This window comes from Carcharhinus amblyrhynchos, chromosome 13 (genome assembly GCF_965287045.1).
Source record: "Carcharhinus amblyrhynchos chromosome 13, sCarAmb.v2.hapA, whole genome shotgun sequence".
NCBI classification, from domain to species: Eukaryota; Metazoa; Chordata; class Chondrichthyes; order Carcharhiniformes; family Carcharhinidae; genus Carcharhinus; species Carcharhinus amblyrhynchos.
In genome coordinates this window covers 76898827-76916586 of record NC_137336.1, presented here as the reverse complement: position 1 = coordinate 76916586, position 17760 = coordinate 76898827, and the positions used below count along the sequence as shown (strand labels likewise).

General features: G+C 48.1%; 1 protein-coding gene across 1 annotated transcript in view; it reads left to right on the top strand.

Annotated features, from left to right (window-relative positions):
* LOC145351367 (transmembrane protein 132D-like) overlaps positions 1 to 16404 on the top strand; it is a 57420-nt gene extending 41016 nt beyond the window's left edge. Inside the window, exons 9-10 of the mRNA XM_080200980.1 lie at positions 1379 to 1570; positions 14656 to 16404. Coding sequence (XP_080057106.1) covers positions 1379 to 1570; positions 14656 to 16404 — 1941 coding nt within the window. The remainder of the gene's footprint in view (positions 1 to 1378; positions 1571 to 14655) is intronic.
* The last annotated feature ends 1356 nt before the right edge of the window (positions 16405 to 17760 follow it).

Here is a 17760-nt window from a genome sequence, read left to right as displayed (position 1 = left end):
ATTGTGAAATGTGGAAGTGGTCTGAATTGGAACAGCCCAAAAATTTTAGACAGTGGGAAAGGCTGGAGGAGGTTACAGAGATAGGGAAGGATGTAGGGGCTGGAGGAGGTTACAGAGATAGGGAAGGATGTAGGGGCTGGAGGAGGTTACAGAGATAGGGAAGGATGTAGGGGCTGGAGGAGGTTACAGAGATAGGGAAGGATGTAGGGGCTGGAGGAGGTTACAGAGATAGGGAAGGATGTAGGGGCTGGAGGAGGTTACAGAGATAGGGAGGGTTGTAGGGGCTGGAGGAAGTTACAGAGACAGGGAGGGGTGTAGGGGCTGGAGGAGGTTACAGAGATAGGGAGGGGTGTAGGGGCTGGAGGAGGTTACAGAGATAGGGAGGGGTGTAGGGGCTGGAGGAGGTTACAGAGATAGGGAGGGGTGTAGGGGCTGGAGGAGGTTACAGAGATAGGGAGGGGTGTAGGGGCTGGAGGAGGTTACAGAGATAGGGAGGGGTGTAGGGGCTGGAGGAGGTTACAGAGATAGGGAGGGTTGTAGGGGCTGGAGGAGGTTACAGAGATAGGGAGGGTTGTAGGGGCTGGAGGAGATTACAGAGATAGGGAGGGTTGTAGGGGCTGGAGGAGGTTACAGAGATAGGGAGGGGTGTAGGGGCTGGAGGAGGTTACAGAGATAGGGAGGAGTATAGGGGCTGGAGGAGGTTACAGAGATAGGGAGGGGTATAGGGGTTGGAAGAGGTTACAGAGATAGGGTTGCAGGGGCTGGAGGAGGTTACAGAGATAGGAGGGTTGTAGGGGCTGGAGGAGATTAGAGATAGGGGTGTAGAAGCTGGAGGAGGTTACAGAGAGAGGGAGGGGTGTAGGGGCTGGAGGATGTTACAGAGATAGGGAGGGGTGTAGGGGCTGGAGGATGTTACAGGAGGATGTGCCATCATTGCTGCTATCTGAAATATCGATCAATCTCTATCTCTGAGGATTTCCTAATACAATTCTGAGGGTTTCCTCATCTAACTCCAAGTCCCCTTGCTTCACTCTCGCAATCTGATCTGAAATAATTTCCTGACCTGTTCTAGTGTTTCTGTTCTTTGTGCTCAACCCTGCCAAAGATCAGGTCCCAACAATGCTTCTCAAAGACAAAAGGCAGACTCGTTTCCCAGTCTTTCCCAAGGCCCTCGCGCTTTGAAATGAAACCTGACGGTGAATCCACTTTGACGCTGGTGCCTCACTGATCAGCTGCTGCGCTAGTTACTGAGGCCCAGGGGCTGGCTCGTCTGTATTTGAATCTCCCACTCTGAGGATTTTTTTTGTCTTTCTGTCCCAGCCTGCGATACCTGGCCTTGTTGAACACTTTCTGTGTTGACTTTCCTCTCACTCGCTAGGTCCTGTCTCCAGTGTCGGACTCCATTCTTGGCCAACAAACGGTGACTGTTGCCGATGACAAGGTGGCCATCACCGACATGGATGTGCAGTTAATCACCGGGATCAGGCTGTCGCTCAGGCAAAACCGGCGGCACCCTCGGGTAGTCATCGCCACAGCAACAGCGCAGGGATCACTGCATACACCCAAACAGGTAGGCCAATCACGCATCCTCAGAAGGGGAGAAAGGGTGGCAGTGAATGTGGAAAACCATGTGAAGTTGGGCAGTGATTCAGGCACTCTGACCTTTCACCCTCTGAGACCAGGGCTGAATTTTATTTATTAGTCACAAGTTAGGCTTACATTAATGCTGCAATGAAGTTATTGTGAAATTCCCCTAGTTGCCAGAGTCTGGATCCTCTTTGGGTCAATGCTCCTAACCAGCACATCTTTGGAGTGTGGAGGAAACTGGAGCACCCGGAGGAAACCCACGCAGACATGGGGAGAACATGCAGACTTCACACAGACAGTGACCCAAGCCGGGACTCAAACCTGGGTCCCTGGCACTGTGAGGCAGCAATGCTACCCACTGTGCCACCGTGCCGCTGCTTTTCTGGGCAAAGCATTGTGTCAGAACAGCAAAGGACAGGCTGATGGTCATCTTGCTGCATCTTCAAACACTTTATTCACCAAAAGAAAATGGAAGGTGCACATCCCACAATGTCAAGCAGTTAGAGCCTGCTCCATCAGCAGCTTAGATTTCTGACAAATCAGGGTGCCGTGTATAGAAGGTGCTCCAATTTTAAAACTAAATAAATGCACAGACACCGCACGGAACATCCCCTCCCCTTGGCTGTGCGGTGCCTGGGCAAGACCCTCTTCTCCTCAGGGTGGGGAGGGGACTGTATTCACCTGGGTACCTCCAGCAGTTCTGGACGTCAGGTCTGCTCCTCCATCTGGTAAATTCATGGCTGCTCTGATTGTTCTTTGAAAGTGGAGCTGTGGCCACAAAGTCCAGCACAGGAACAGGCCCTTCGGCCCTTCAAGACTTGGCCAATCATGATGCTCTAACCAAACAAAAAATATGTTCTGCCCTTACCCGGTCCCCTTCCTATCTCTCTTCATCCAGATGCCTCTTAAATGTTGCTAATGTGGCTGCTTCCACCACCTCCTCTGACATTGTGTTCCAGGCATCCACCACACTCTGTGTGAAAAACTTCCCCCGCACATCTCCCTTAAACTCTCCCCCTCACTTTGAAACTGTGTCATCTTATAATTCACACTACCATCCTGGGAGAAAGCCTCTAACTATCCATTCTGTCTATGCCTCTTAATTGTATCGACTTCTTATCAGGTCTCCTCTCAGCCCTTGTCTTTCCAGTGAAAACAATCTTACTTTATTCAACTTCCCCTCATAGTCAACACCTGTGAGACCAGGCAACATCCTGGTGAACCTTCTTTGCACTCTCTCCAAAGCTTCCATGTCCTCCTGGGAGTGTGGTGACCAGAACTGCACGCAGTGCTCCAAATGCATGCACACAGTACTCCCAATCCTGTCTTCCTCTATACTCTTCCACTTCCTTATTCTTCAAGAATCTATCTAACTCTATTTTTAAATGTATTCAGTGACCCTCCACTGCTCCGCAGGGAAGAAAGCAAAGACTAACCATCTTGTGAAAGAAAGAGATTCTCCTTATCTCCATCTTAAAATGGGAGACCCCTTATTTTTGAACGGTGTCCTCTAGGTCCAGTCTCTCCCATGAGGGGGAAACAGCCTCTCGGCATCCACCCTGTCAAGTCCCATCAGGACCTGGTATGTTTCTGTAACATTTTTCTTCTAAACTCAAATGGATCTAGCACCAACCTAGCCAATCTTTCCTTGAAAGGTAACACACATGGTTAGTACTGCTGTCTCACAGCGCCAAGGACCCGCGTTCGATTCCCATCTTAGGTCGTGTCTTCTCTGTGTCTGTGTGGGTTTCTTCTAGATGCTCTGGTTTCCTCCCACAGTCTGAAGGACATGCTGGTTAGGTGGATTGATCATGATAAATTCTTCCTCAGTGTACCCGGACAGGTGCTGGAGTGTGATGACTAGGGGATTTTTACAGCAACTTCATTGCAGTATTAATGTAAGCCTACTTGTGACAGTGATAAATAAATTTATACTAAACTAAGTATCTCAGGAATCAGTTGAGTGAACCTTCTAGTCTTAATATATCCTTTCTCAAGACCAAAACTGTGCACAGTACTTCAGAAGTGGTCACAACAATTTCAGTTGTTTGAGATTTGAGCGAGTTACAGGATTTGTAAAAGGCAGATTGTGCTTTTGACTAATTGACCTTTCTGATGAAGTAACGGAGAATGTTGCTGAATGCTGGTGTTGCCTGTGTTGGATGTTGGCATTGTGGAATTTAAGCAAGGTCGAAAACGTGGTTAACAAAATTGAGGCTGGTGGAATGGGAGGGTCATGTTGGACAAGTTATCTTAAGCACACAAAACACTAAGTCAGGGTAGATGATGCCGTAACTAAACGAAAAAAAAACTTCTGCCCTCACTTGATCCTTATCACTCTATTCTCTCCCTATTCCTGAATTATGAGACATCGGAGCAAAATTAGGCTCTCGGCCCATCAAGTCTGCTCTGCCGTTCAATCATGGCTGATATTTTTCTCATCCCCATTCTCCTGCCTTTTCCTCATAACCCCTGATCCCCTTATTAATCAAGAACCAACCTCTATCTTAAAGACACTCAATGACCTGGCCTCCACAGCTTTCTGCAGCAAAGAGTTCCACAGATTCGCCACTCTCTGGCTGAAGAGATTCCTCCTCATCTCTATCTTAAAGGTTGTGCTAGTTTTTCCGACTAATGGAAATATCCTCTCCACGTCCACTCTATCCAGGCCTCGCAGCATCCTGTAAGTTTCCCTCATCCTTCTAAACTCCAATGAGTACAGACCCCGAGTCCTCAACCGTTCCTCATACGACACGTTCTTCATTCCAGGCATCATTCTTGTGAACCTCCTCTGGATCCTTTCCAAAGCCAGCATATCCTTCCTTAGATATGGGGCCCAAACCTGCTCACAGTACTCCAAATGGGGTCTGACCTCATTAGTACATCCCTGATGTACTCACCCATCTTAAATGTTGCTCATGTGCCTGGTTCCACCACCTCTTCTGGCATTGCACTCCAGGCACCCACCACTCTGTATGAAAAACTTCCCCAGCACATCTACCTGAAACTCCTGTTTTATTTTTTAATGAGAGCAGGAAGGTAGATATGTTCCCCAAGGGTCAATGCCGGGACGTTGTGAATTATATATAGTATATAATGACTTGGATCTTGGAACACAATACAATTTTAAAATGTATTTAGTAAAGTTGAAGGTGACTCATTATGGTTTCAACAATGAATGATTTATTATCAATGAGGGCCTGATAGAACTAAAGTACAAGTCTACTGTCTTCTCCTCTCTTGCTCCAACTGATGTTGCTGTCCATCCCAGAACACGTCCCTTTGCTCCCAATTGGCTCAGCTTTCCATACAGCCTCTCCACAGGGCCTGGCCTGATCACATGGCCCTCAAAGGATTCTCCCCTCTCCACATCCTCTTAAAGGGCCACATTACCACACTCCTTCCTCCTTAACTCCTGAGCTCACCTATGAATGAAACAAAATAAACGTCATTACACACAGGCAGACACGACACAACAGCACACCAGAGAAAGGTTCACTAGTCAATTGGTCTGGAGACTTCTGGACTCTGGAAGAACATCTCAACACGGTACTGGGTCCTTCAGTGAGTACAAAATCTGGGCAGGCAGATGCAAAAGGCAAACTTATCAATCCAGGGGTCAAGTAGCTTCTTCCCCCTGGGCTCCTGAGACACCCCATTAACCCCAATAATCCTGGATCAGTAGCTGACATACACATGTCGCATGCAGTACACAACTCAAATAATCCACATGCTTCTTTACACGGTGACTTTTCACTTCTATTACATATGGGACCGGTCCCGTTCTTTCCACAATTTTGCCTGCAACCCTCCAGCAAAGTTCACTTGTGTTATAGTTCAGGTTAGAAACTCCGAAGAGTTCGCCAAAGCCTGGCAAACTCTTGCAACTTGAATTTGGCTAGGACAAGCATGAGATGTTTCACCTCAAGTATCATTCAAAAGACCCACGAAACAAAGAACAATACAGCACAGGGACATGCCCTTCGGCCCTCCAAGCCTGTGCCGATCACTTTGTCCTATCTAAACCAGCTGCTTATATTCCTCTATTCCCTGCTGCTCCTTCATAAGATGAGTCACCTGAGGAAGGAGCAGCGCTCTGAAAGCTCATGCTACCAAATAAACCTGTTGGACTTCAACCTGGTGTTGTGAGACTACTTACTGTATTTAAGAATATAGTTAACATGTATAATAAGAAAATTAGCAAGAACTTTTATCAATTACAAGCAAAACAGCCACAATAACGCATAACCCTTAATCAGATAGTCCAATCAAAAACCAACACCCAATAAACAAAACCTTAGATTTATCACTGCACAGGTTAAAGATCACATGACACCGGAATCTAGTTCCCTGGGTTGAATGCTGATTTCAAATAGTCTTGAAAACTCCCCAAAACACAGATTCTTTACTGCAGCGTGCCAACAAGCCTCCCTTTCAGCTAACTGGTAACATTTTCAAAGCAAAAGAGAGAGAAAAAGAGACTTCTTTTCTAGCTTGCTTCTAGGACTGCCTCTAACACTGCAGCCAAAAGCAAACTGAAGGCTGAGAAATTTTGCTCACCTGACCTGCCCACAGATTTCTTTCCTCCTTCCAGGAATGACATCACCCAAGGCTGTGACCATGATTAAAAAAACCTCTCATCAGTAAGCTCACATCATACTGACCATAACTAAATTATCTTTTCTCCAGTCATGGATTTCTTTCTGAGAAGCTTACTTAGCCTCCACCTCCCTGCCAAATCTGGAAATACCAAGCCAAATGAGTTTGTAGGTAGCATCCATTAAAAATTCAGCTAGTGTGACCCCTGTGGTAGCATTTTGCATATTAATATACAACAAGAAGAAACTCGCCAAGTGAAAAGGTCTGAACTTGCATTCTCATTGATGACTTAAACATTTGTATGGTTTGTTCTGCTGAGCCGTTCGAAGCTGGGTGGTAAGGGGCTGACTGAAAGTAGCGATTACTGTTTGGCTTAACCAATCTCAAACTCCTCCACTGCAAATGCTGTGCCCCTGCTCGATACTAAGACCTCTGGGATGCCATGGAAGGCAAAACACTGCCACAACTTGTCGGTGGTGGTTGTGACCATTCTAGATTTCATGAGTTGGATATTTTAGCCATTTTGAATGTGCAGCAGCCAGATTGGGAACGTGTGTCCCTGAACGGTCCTGCGAAGGTGCTGTACAATCCTGGCCATGGCCACTCGCATGAATTTACCAGCGACATCTTATGAACTTATAAGGTGAGGTCTTCGTCTTTGGGTATTTTGGTGTTAGTTCAAGGGGAAAGGGTTCAACCTCCACTTTATAATAACACATATGGTAGACGATTCACCAAAGTATCAGATCACAAGCTGCTGTGGGGTTTATTCTGAAAGGATAAACCAATACCACCAGTTGCCTCTGCGAGGGTGCAGAGATGGTCTCTTGTTAGCTGTGTACAGTTACTCTTACAGCATTGGTCAGGGATGCAAATATTGAATGTGCATCCACTCAGCTGCTTCCTTCTATTGCAGACTGTACCATCACCACTTGTAAATACAGAATCCTACAGTGCAGAAGGAGTCCATTCAGCCCATCAAGTCTGCACCGACCACAAACCCACCCCCATAATCCCTACCTAGTCCCCGTGACACTAAGTGGCAATTTAGCATGGCCAATCCACCTAACCCTCACATCTCCTGGAGTATGAGAGGAATCCAGAGGAAGCCCACACAGACACGGGGAGAATGTGCAAACTCCACATAGACAGTGACCCAGACTGAGAATGGAACCAGGGTTCCTGGCGCTGTGAGGCAGCAATGCTAACCACCATGCCACCCTCTACCACAAGAAATAATGCTGGTGCTGCACCTGATAGAGACATTGCTGATCTCAGCTGCCCATATAAAAACCTGGGCCTCACAACACCAGCAGACCATTCTCTCTGCCTCAAGACTTTTACACACACCAATTTACAATTACTCGACCCAACTTTGCAACAGTATATATTGATGAAACTTCTTCACCATTCAAATTACCACCAGACATTCTCTGTCTATCTGAGAATATCTCATCATCTGACAAGGTTCTTGATGCAAATGCAATTGGCCTCTCTATTTGTCTGACATCTTGTGGAACAGGATTGCTTCCATTCTATGTGGTGTTGTGTCACAGGTAATCACCAGTGGTTTGGTTGGATCAAAGTGTATAAGCAGCACTGTCGACTGTAAGGCTTACTTTACCTTTGCAACTGTCTTTTTTTGTTCTTCCCCCATTTCCATCGCTGATGCTTCTTCAAAACTGGCAACGTGGGGTTAAAATTGTAGACACGTTTTCAGCCAATTGCAATATACTACTTGATATAGCGATAGCCATCTTCTCTCTGATGCTTCTGCTGCTGTATCTTTCCCATAGGTGCATTGCCAAGACATTGAGATAAGTGTCTCTCTGGGCTCGTTAGAAAGATTCTTCCTTATGCCTAGACAGTGGAAGCCTCTCTTTCATACATTACATTTCAATAACTGTCCTGGGATTTGAAGCTACTAACGCCCATTCTGCTGACTAATGGACTTCTAACTGCTGAACTTCTGACCTGATCATTATATATCTGCAGCATTTCCATTTTATGACTGATCCAATACATTTACATATATTAAAAATAGATTTAATATTCCAATATATAATTTAAAATCATATTTAATTCATTTTAATACTGATTTGCATTCAGATATGAGCAAACTGTTAACATTATCTCGTTGGGTATAATCATTTAACCCCTTCTCACTACTCTGTCACTATAGACTAAAGATCTGCCTGAGGATCCAGCTAGGACCTAAAATCCTCTTCCACACGCACAGTAACTCTTGAAATCCTCCATCTTGATTATGTAATATCTCTAGCCAGACCGTTTTTATCTGTTTCGGCCAGTCTCGACCCATGATACAAGGTCTGTGGCCCTCAATCACCAGAACAGGTAATTGTGCTGTTTGGATACTATTATTGTAATTAGAACAAAGAACAACCCAGCACGGGAAACAGGCCCTTCGGCCCAACAAGCCCGCGCCACCACATCTTCCTACACCTACTCTGCCCTGTGTGTATGTGAGTGGAACCCCTAACTCAGCCAGATTCAGGGGAGAATAGTGTCAATTTGTTACACCAATCAGCCTAAGAGCACATCTTTGGGGAGTGGGAGGAAACCGGAGCACCCGGAGGAAACCCACGCAACCACAGGGAGAATGCACAAACTCCCACAGACACAGGCCCAAATCCATGTATCTGCACAGCTAGCAGTGATAGTCACTGAGCTGTTGCGGTGCCCGTCTGCTGGTCCAGGATCAAGCACACACAACGACACAAAGTACTAGGCCACTTCCGGAACCTCCAAGAGCAGCCCATGCACGACCCACCGTGTGCATGCCCCTCGTTTGACAACAAGGTAGACCGATACCTGTGGAATAAAAAGACAAAACGTTAACATGTAATACTACATTTCCGGTGTCGTCCCGAGGTTTTGTCCCTATTTAATACCCTCTACTGTAACCCTCCATCCTTGTTTCGGTCATGTGTCTATCTAAGTAAACCTTAAACAAGTCCAACGTGCCTGCCTCCACCACCCTACTCGGTAGCGCGTTCCATACCCCCACGACCCTCTGCGTGAAAAACCTTCCTCTCACTCCTATTTCTTATGTTCTTATACTTCTCCCTTAGATCGTGACCTCTCATAATTGTCCCCAGTCTGGGGAAAAGCCTACCACTGTTTACTCTATCTATTCCCTTCAGTATTTTATATACCTCTATCATATCCCCCCTTAATCTCCGTCTTTCTAAGGAGAAGAGCCCCAGTTTCTCCAACCTTTCCTCGTAACTCAGTCCTTCCATGCCAGGCAACATCCTGGTAAACCTCCTCTGCACCCTCTCCAGGGTCTCCACGTCCTTCCGGTAGTAAGGTGACCAGAACTGGACGCAGTACTCCAAATGCAGTCTAACCAACGTTCTGTACAACTGAAGCATTAGACGGCAGCTCTTATACTCTATACCCCTTCCTATAAAGGCTAGCATTCCATAAGCTTTCTTTACAACCTTCTCTACTTGTGTCGACACCTTCAGAGACTTGTGCACCTGCACTCCCAGGTCCCTCTGTATCTCTATACTCTTAATCGGTCTACCTTTTATCACGTAACTCCTCCCTGCATTATTCCTTCCAAAATGCATCACCTCACATTTGTCAGGATTAAATTCCATCTGCCATCTATCTGCCCAATGCACCAACCTATCTATATCCTGCTGTGTCACCTGACAGTCCTCCTCCGTATCTGCCAATCCTGCCATCTTGGTGTCATCCGCAAACTTGCTGATCACACCACGTACGCCCTCTTCCAAGTCGTTTATATATACTACAAAGAGGAGAGGTCCCAGTACTGAGCCCTGCGGCACACCACTGGTGACTGGCCTCCAGCCAGAAAAGGTCCCCTCGACAACTACCCTCTGTCTCCTATTGCCCAGCCAGTTTTCAATCCACCTAGCTACCTGTCCTTGTATCCCATGTGCCTTAACCTTTTCTACCAGCCTATTGTGAGGGACTTTGTCAAACGCCTTACTGAAATCCATATAGATGACATCAATGGCTCGCCCATCGTCAACCGTTTTTGTCACCTCCTCAAAAAATTCTACCAGATTTGTAAGGCAAGACCTCCCCCAAATAAAGCCATGTTGCGTATCCCTAATCAGATCGCAACACTCCAAATGCTCATACATCCTACCCCTAAGTATTTTTTCCATTAATTTTCCTACCACCGATGTCAAACTCACTGGTCTATAATTTCCAGGGTTATCCCTACTACCCTTTTTAAACAGCAGTACCACATTTGCTACCCTCCAGTCTTCTGGGACCTCACCTATGTCCAAAGAAGAGACAAAGATTTGCGTCAGAGGCCCAGCAATTTCATCTTGCACCTCCCTAAGCAGCCTGGGATAAATACCATCAGGCCCTGGAGCTTTATCCGTCCTTACGCTACCTAAAAACCTTAGCACTTCCTCCCTCGTAATGGATATTTCCTTCCACTGATCTACAGCTCCCTCCAAGACACTACACGACACCAAACCCCTCTCCTTCGTGAATACCAACGCAAAGTATTCATTCAGGATCTCCCCCATTCCCTCAGACTCGATGCATAGCTTCCCTCCTTTGTCCCTAAGAGGACCAATTTTCCCTCTAACCACTCTCTTGCTCCTAATATAAATCTAAAATGCCTTTGGATTTTCCTTAATCCTATCAGCCAAAGCCATTTCATGCCCTCTCTTCGCCCTTCTAATTCCCCTTTTTAGCTCCCTCCTACTCTCTCTATATTCCTCCAGCGCACTCTCCGTACCCAGTTGTTTCGACCTAACATACGCCTCCCTCTTCTTCCTGACCAAGTCTTCGATACCCCCTGTAATCCACGGCTCTCTAATCCTACCTTTCCCATCCTTCCTCTTTACCGGAACATGCCTTTCCTGCAACATTTTCAGTTTGCCCTTAAAAGCCTCCCACTTACCAACCGTGGACTTGCCAGCTAACAACCCCTCCAATCAGTGTCCTGCAGCTCCCTCCTAATCCGGCTATAGCTCGCCTTCCCCCAGTTCAGAACCCTCCCCTTTGGACGGCACTCGTCCCTTTCCATTTTTATCCTAAAGTAGGCGGACTTGTGGTCACTGTTAGCCACATGTTCGCCCACCTCAACCTCCACCACCTGCCCTGGCTCATTTCCCAACACTAAATCCAGTATAGCCCCCTCCCTAGTCGGGCTAGTTACGTACTGCTCCAGGGACCCTTCCAACACACATTTTACAAACTCCTCTCCCTCCGTACCCCCAGCTCTAGGCCCCCTCCAATCCACTCCAGGAAGATTAAAGTCACCCACTACAACCACCTTATTCTTCCCGCACCTATCTAAAATGCCTCCGCAAATACCTTCCTCCACTGACCTCGGGCTGTTGGGTGGCCTATAGTATACCCCTAGCATCGTAATCTCTCCCTTTTTATTCCTCAACTCCACCCACAGCGACTCAATCCCTATGTCTTCCATATTGTCCTCCCTCTGCACTGCTGTGATGTGCTCCTTTTACTAACAACGCCACCCCACCACCTCTCTTCAACCCTCCTCTGTCACACCTAAAACACTTATACCCAGGAACATTCAGCTGCCAATCCTGCCCTTCACGTAACCACGTCTCCGTTACTGCCACCACATCTAACTTCCTCACAAACATCAAGGCCCTAAGCTCATCCGTCTTACCCGTCACACTCCTCGCACTGAAACAGACGCAGTCCAACCCACCAGTGCCACTCAGAACCTCCTTCTCCCTGATAATTTTCCTTTCATCCAAACCTACCCTATCACCCAACTCACTCCCGACCCCAGTGTCTAATGAGCCATCAGTCACATCCCCACCCCCCCTCCCTATTAGTTTAAACCTTGCCTAAACACTCCAGCTAATCTCCCTGCTAAGACATTTGTCCCTCTCCCATTCAAATTTTCCCCATCCCTCCTATACAGTTGCCCTTCTCTCACAAATACCTCCCAGTGGTCTACAAAAGTAAAGCCCTCTACCATGCACCAATCCTTCAACCATGCATTCAGCTGCATGATCTCGTTATTCCTAGCCCTGCTGGTACTAGGCAGCAGCCCAGAGAATGCCACCCTGGAGGTCCTGCTCTTCAGTTTGGACCCCAACTCCCTAAATTGCCTACGTTCATCTACCCTATTCCGCCTTCCTACATCCCTCTCCCCTGCGTGTATTATTACTTCTGCCTGGGTCCCCTCCCCTTTCAAAATTCCCTCTATCCTTTCCCTACAGTCTGTAGCATCACGGTGGCCAGTAGCACAGTGGTTAGCACTGTTGCTTCACAGCACCAGAGACCCAGGTTCGACTCATGGCTTGGGTCACTGTCTGTGTGGCGTCTACATATTCTCCTTGTTTGAAGTGCCCTGCTATAAACTTTCCACCATACACTGGGAAATGGCACAGTCCAATGAGACTCCAGAGGGTAAGTGCAGGTTAGGTGGATTGGCCATGCTAAATTGCCCCTCAAGGTCAGGGGAACTAGCTAGGGTAAATACATGGGGTTACGGGGATAAGGCCTGGATGTGATTGTGGTGGTGCAGATTCGATGGGCCACCTGGCCTCCATCTGCAGTGTAGGTTCCATGATTCTATGATCTCTGCTGTGTACATAGACAAAATAGCTTCCAAATAAAATTTAAAAGTTTACTTATTAGGCACTAGTAAGGCTTACATTAACACTGCAATGAAGTTACTGTGAATTTGCACTAGTTGCCATGCTTAGGCACCTGTTTGGGTCAATGCAGCTAACCAGCATGTCCTTCAGACTGTGGAAGGAAACTGGAGCACCAGGAGAAACCCAAGCAGACACAGGAAGAACATGCAGACTCCGCACAGACACTGATCCAAGCTGGGAATCTAACTGGGTCCCTGGTGTTGTGAGGCTGCAATGCTAATCACTGTACCATAGACTCAAGCTCAAGTATTGAAGTCCTTTCTGGATGTATCTGAATGCCTGTTCCCCTCTGACTGTGGCTGCGGTTTCTGTGTTGACCTCCATATTTCTCTGTGGCACCTTATTGAGTTGGTTTAATATAGGGCTTGGATCCCTTATTGGGCTTCACAACCTGTTGCTTTAACAGTGTTAAACTAACCACTGTTGTTTTTTTTTGCATGTGCTGTCCTGCCTACTTCACTCTGCACCATGCCTGCAAGTTACCCTTCCTCTTGCCATGGAAATCTACATAATATCTGCCAGGCACATTTCCTGGAAGTGCTGTCCCCCACACTGAAAACCCAAATGTTGCCAGGGCTGGGAAACTGTAGCTAAGAGGAGAGATTGGAAAGGCAAGGATTATTGTCTTTGGAACATAACACAATGAGACGGTGGCATGGTTGAGGTATACAAAATTGTGAGGGGTATAGATAAGAGTAGGCAAAGAGTTCAAAAACCAGGGGACACAGATTCAAGCTAAATGGCAGAAGGTGTAGAGGGGACATGAGGAAGAACTTCTTTTATGCAGAAGGTGGTGGATGTCTGGAATTCACTGCCCAAGATGGTGGCGGCACGGTGGCACAGTGGTTAGCATTGCTGCCTCACAGCGCCAGAGACCCAGTTCCCGCTTGGGTCACTGTCTGTGTAGAATTTTCACATTCTCCCTGTTTCTGCATGGGTTTCCTCCGAGTGTTCCTGTTCCCTCCCACAGTCCACTGAACAGGTGCTAGAGTGTGACAACTAGGGTATTTTCACAGTAACTTCATTGCAGTGTTAATGTAAGCCTACTTGTGGCACTAAAAAATAAATGTTAACTTCAAAATTTTGGTGATGTGGAGATGCTGGTGTTGGACTGGGGTAGGCACAGTAAGAAGTCTCACAATACCAAGTTAAATAACAGGTTTATTTGGAATCACGAGCTTTCAGAGTGCTGCTCCTTAGGTGAGTGATTTCACAAACATAGCATATATAGACACAGTCACAATTGCAAGATAATGGTTGGAGTGCAAGTCTTTATAGGTACAGACAACGTGAGTGGAGAGAGGGATAATCACAGGTTAAAGAGGTGTGAATTGTTGGCAATGGAGCTAGTTTCTGAACTCTTTTAAAAAGCACCTGGATCTGCACCTCAAGTGCTGTAAGTAACAGGACAACAGCTGGGTGCAGGAAAGTGGGATTAGAAAAGACACCTGGGTGTCTTTAGGTTAGCATGGTCAATGGACTGAATGGCCTCCTGTGTGGTATCATTTCTATGGTTCTATACCCCAATCTCTTATTTACTTTACACATGGTAAACTCGAAGCACGATGCAAATACAGTTTGAACTATAAATGAAAAGGCCCATATATGCATCACCTTCATTTAACACAAATCTAACTAGCATTGTACTCTTTCCTACACAGAAATTAAATTAACCCCAAGGAAATTGAAACCTTATTTGTAAAATGTAACAACCTGTGTATATATATATGATTACTTGTCAACCTCTGTTTCCTGACGTGAGTGAGTGGTGACGTGTGACTGATGTTTCTCTCTCTCTCCTGACCAGGAAGGTGTGCTGAGCGTCTGGTTAAAGTACAGCGACGGAACCGCTGCACCGCTCCAGCTTTACAACCCTGAGGACTACTCGCTGACAGTCTCATCGTTGGATGAGCGCGTAGTATCTGTGCATCACCCCGAGGCTGCTGCTGAGCCCGTGACAGTGGTAGCAGAGGGCGGGGGTGGCGGCCAGCTTCTCTGGGTGAAAATGACGGTCCCCACAGCCTGTCACAAGTCCAAACGTAAGAATGGCTTGGTTCTAGTTTCAGCGGAGGCGAGGGTGGAGGTGCTTTTTGAGCAGGAGGCAGACAGCCAGGCTGAGACAGAGCACGCATGGACCTTTCCGGAATGGGAACACTACGACACCCGGATGTCCGAACGCGAGGAGGGAGCCATGAAGGTGGAAAGCACAACTCGCCGACTTCACCCTGAGGGACAAGGGGCAAAATGGGCTCCTGACAATTCTGTATTTGCTGCCCTCGATCCAAGGCTTCGTGACCTTCCCTCAGAGACAGAGGCTCCCACCACTCTGGACCCCCTCCCGGGATTTGGAGGGGAAGAGTTCTCCATGACTTTCAAGGGCGTGACGGATTTGGAAATTGGAATGTATGCACTGCTGGGGGTCTTCTGCCTGACTATCCTGGTCTTCTTCATCAACTGTGTCACCTTCGTGCTCAAGTACAGGCACAAGGAGCTGCCCCCCACCGAGGCTGGACGGCCACCCCACTGGGTGTGGTCAGGGGCTGAGCAGATGGGGGCTGTCCGCCGGACAGACATCTCATCGCGGGAGCGGGCAGTCAGCCTAGGGCCCGGACGGCAGGCCCATGGTGACTCAATCCGGGGGGCCAGCAGGCACCGGAGCAATGGCTGGGTCTCCCGGGCCGACCCGCAGGGGCTCCCCGATGGGGTCTCCCGGGCCGACCCGCAGGAGCTCCCCGACGGGGTCTCCCTGCCCAATATGCAGGGGTTCATCGATGGGGTTTCCCTGCCTAGTGTGCAGGGGTTCACTGACGGGGATTCCCTGCCTAATGGGCAGGAGTTCTCTGATGGGGCTTTCCTGCCCAATGCTCAAGGTTTCACTGATGGGATTCCCCTGCCCAGTGCGCAGGGGTTCACCGATGGGGTCTCCTCGCCTTGCGTGCAGGGGTTCACTGATGGGGTTTCCCTACTCAATTCCCAGGGGTGCCCTGACGGGGTTTTCCAGGCCAGCCCCAGGGGGCCCCTCCGGCGGCCAAGCCTCCAGAAGCAGCACCATGTGCCTGGCGGTGGTTGGGCGGACATGCGCACTGGTGGCTGGCAACCGGGTGAAGCAGAGGTGGGAGAGGGGGCGCCAGCAGGTGACATGTGCAGGCTCGGGTCCCATGATCAAGCTGGGTGTCGGGGCAGCGGCTCGCGCGCATGCGGCACACGGGAGGAGGCTGACATGCGCAGTGGGAGCGATGCGGGGGAAGGGGAGGCGGGTTGGATCTCCCGCCCATGCGCACAGGGCTTCGTGGACGGGTACTGCACCATCAAAGGGGTTTCCAGGGGGCGGGGGCAGGGGCAGCACATCCAGCTGGGGGTGCCGGAGGACCGCCGGCCTCAGAGGGTCCAGTTGTCCACTTTCGCAGCTCCGGGGAAGCTGGCGGAGCTGCTGCCAACAACCCAGTCCATCATTGTGGCCGACGAAGAGGATATCAGATGGGTGTGTCAGGACATGGGACTGCAGGACCCTGAGCAACTGCGGAGCTACATGGAGCGCATCAGGGAGGCTTCTTAAAACGGCAATGCACCTACCTCCAGCTGGTGGGCCCACCAGATCTGACATTACTGCTTAAAGACATGATTTCACTCCTTTTCCCAGGATTGGGAAAAGTTACCACACACAAAACGGGAAATCTCAGCAGGTCTGACAGAATTTGATTTGATTTGTTATTGTCACATGTCTTAACATTACAGTGAAAAGTATTGTTTCTTGTGTGCTATACAGAGAAAACATACTGTTCATAGAGAAGGAAAGGAGAGGCTGGATGTTATTAGAAAGTTTAAAAGGAGTTAGAGTAAAGTTTTAAGAGCATTGAGTGAGAATAAAGTACGAAATTGGAGGGTATTCTGGGGTCACCTCTGGTGCCACCTTTAAGATGCATCTGTGGAGAGAGAATCGAGCCAACGTTTCGAGTCTGGATTACCCTTCGTCAGAACTGAAGAGAACAATTACCACAGCGAGACCGTTCAGAGGGGAAGTAATTTGGAAGAAGATATATGAAGGATGGGGCAATGACAAAATCACATGGCACCTCTCTCCTTTCTCTCACACTTGGCCTCGATCTGCTCTGAACTGCTTTCACGGACAGGAGCTGAAGGTTAGTACGGCAGTGACGCCCTGAGTGTATAGCAGAGGCCCATGATGCAGCTCAGTGCTTGGGATCGAATCCACAGAATCCCTACAGAGCAGAAGGAGGCCCTTCGACCCATCAAGTTTGTTGGTTTGTTTTTTTTTGGGATCTTTTACCGGCAGCAGGACACACCAGGGAGAACATTGACACCCCTTCCCCTCCCCCAACATCACGTGATCGTTCCTAACTGCCTCAGAGATCCAATCTGGGGTTCAGCAACTGGACAATATTCCTAAAGTGCGGCTTTGCAGAACTAATCACAAGACACAATCTTGAGTAGTGGTGTGTAAATGTTCAGCATTCCTTTTGTTTTGTACTCTGTCACTCTATTTATAAAGCAAACGCCCTCCGGTGCTTTTCCTTACTGTGAATTCTGGTTATCTCTCACCGCCCTATGGTTATGGATGTAAACACAACTTGAAAGAGGCGGGAGCTTATAATTCAGTCAGTGAAAGGTGATGCTGAGGGGGCAAGTTACATGTGAATTAGGAGCAGGAGTAGGTCACTCTGCCCCTTGTATCTGCTGCTCCATTCACAGCTGATCTGATTGTAACCCCAACCCCATATTCCTACCGACTCCATGATAACCTTTCAGTCCCTCACTAATCAAGAATCTCTCTTGCTCTGCCTTAAAAATATTCACAGACTCTGCTTCCACTGCCTGAAACGGGTGGCCCCGAGTTCTAGCTTCTCCCAAAAGCGGAAACATACTCTCCACAGCCACCCTGTAAATACTCCCT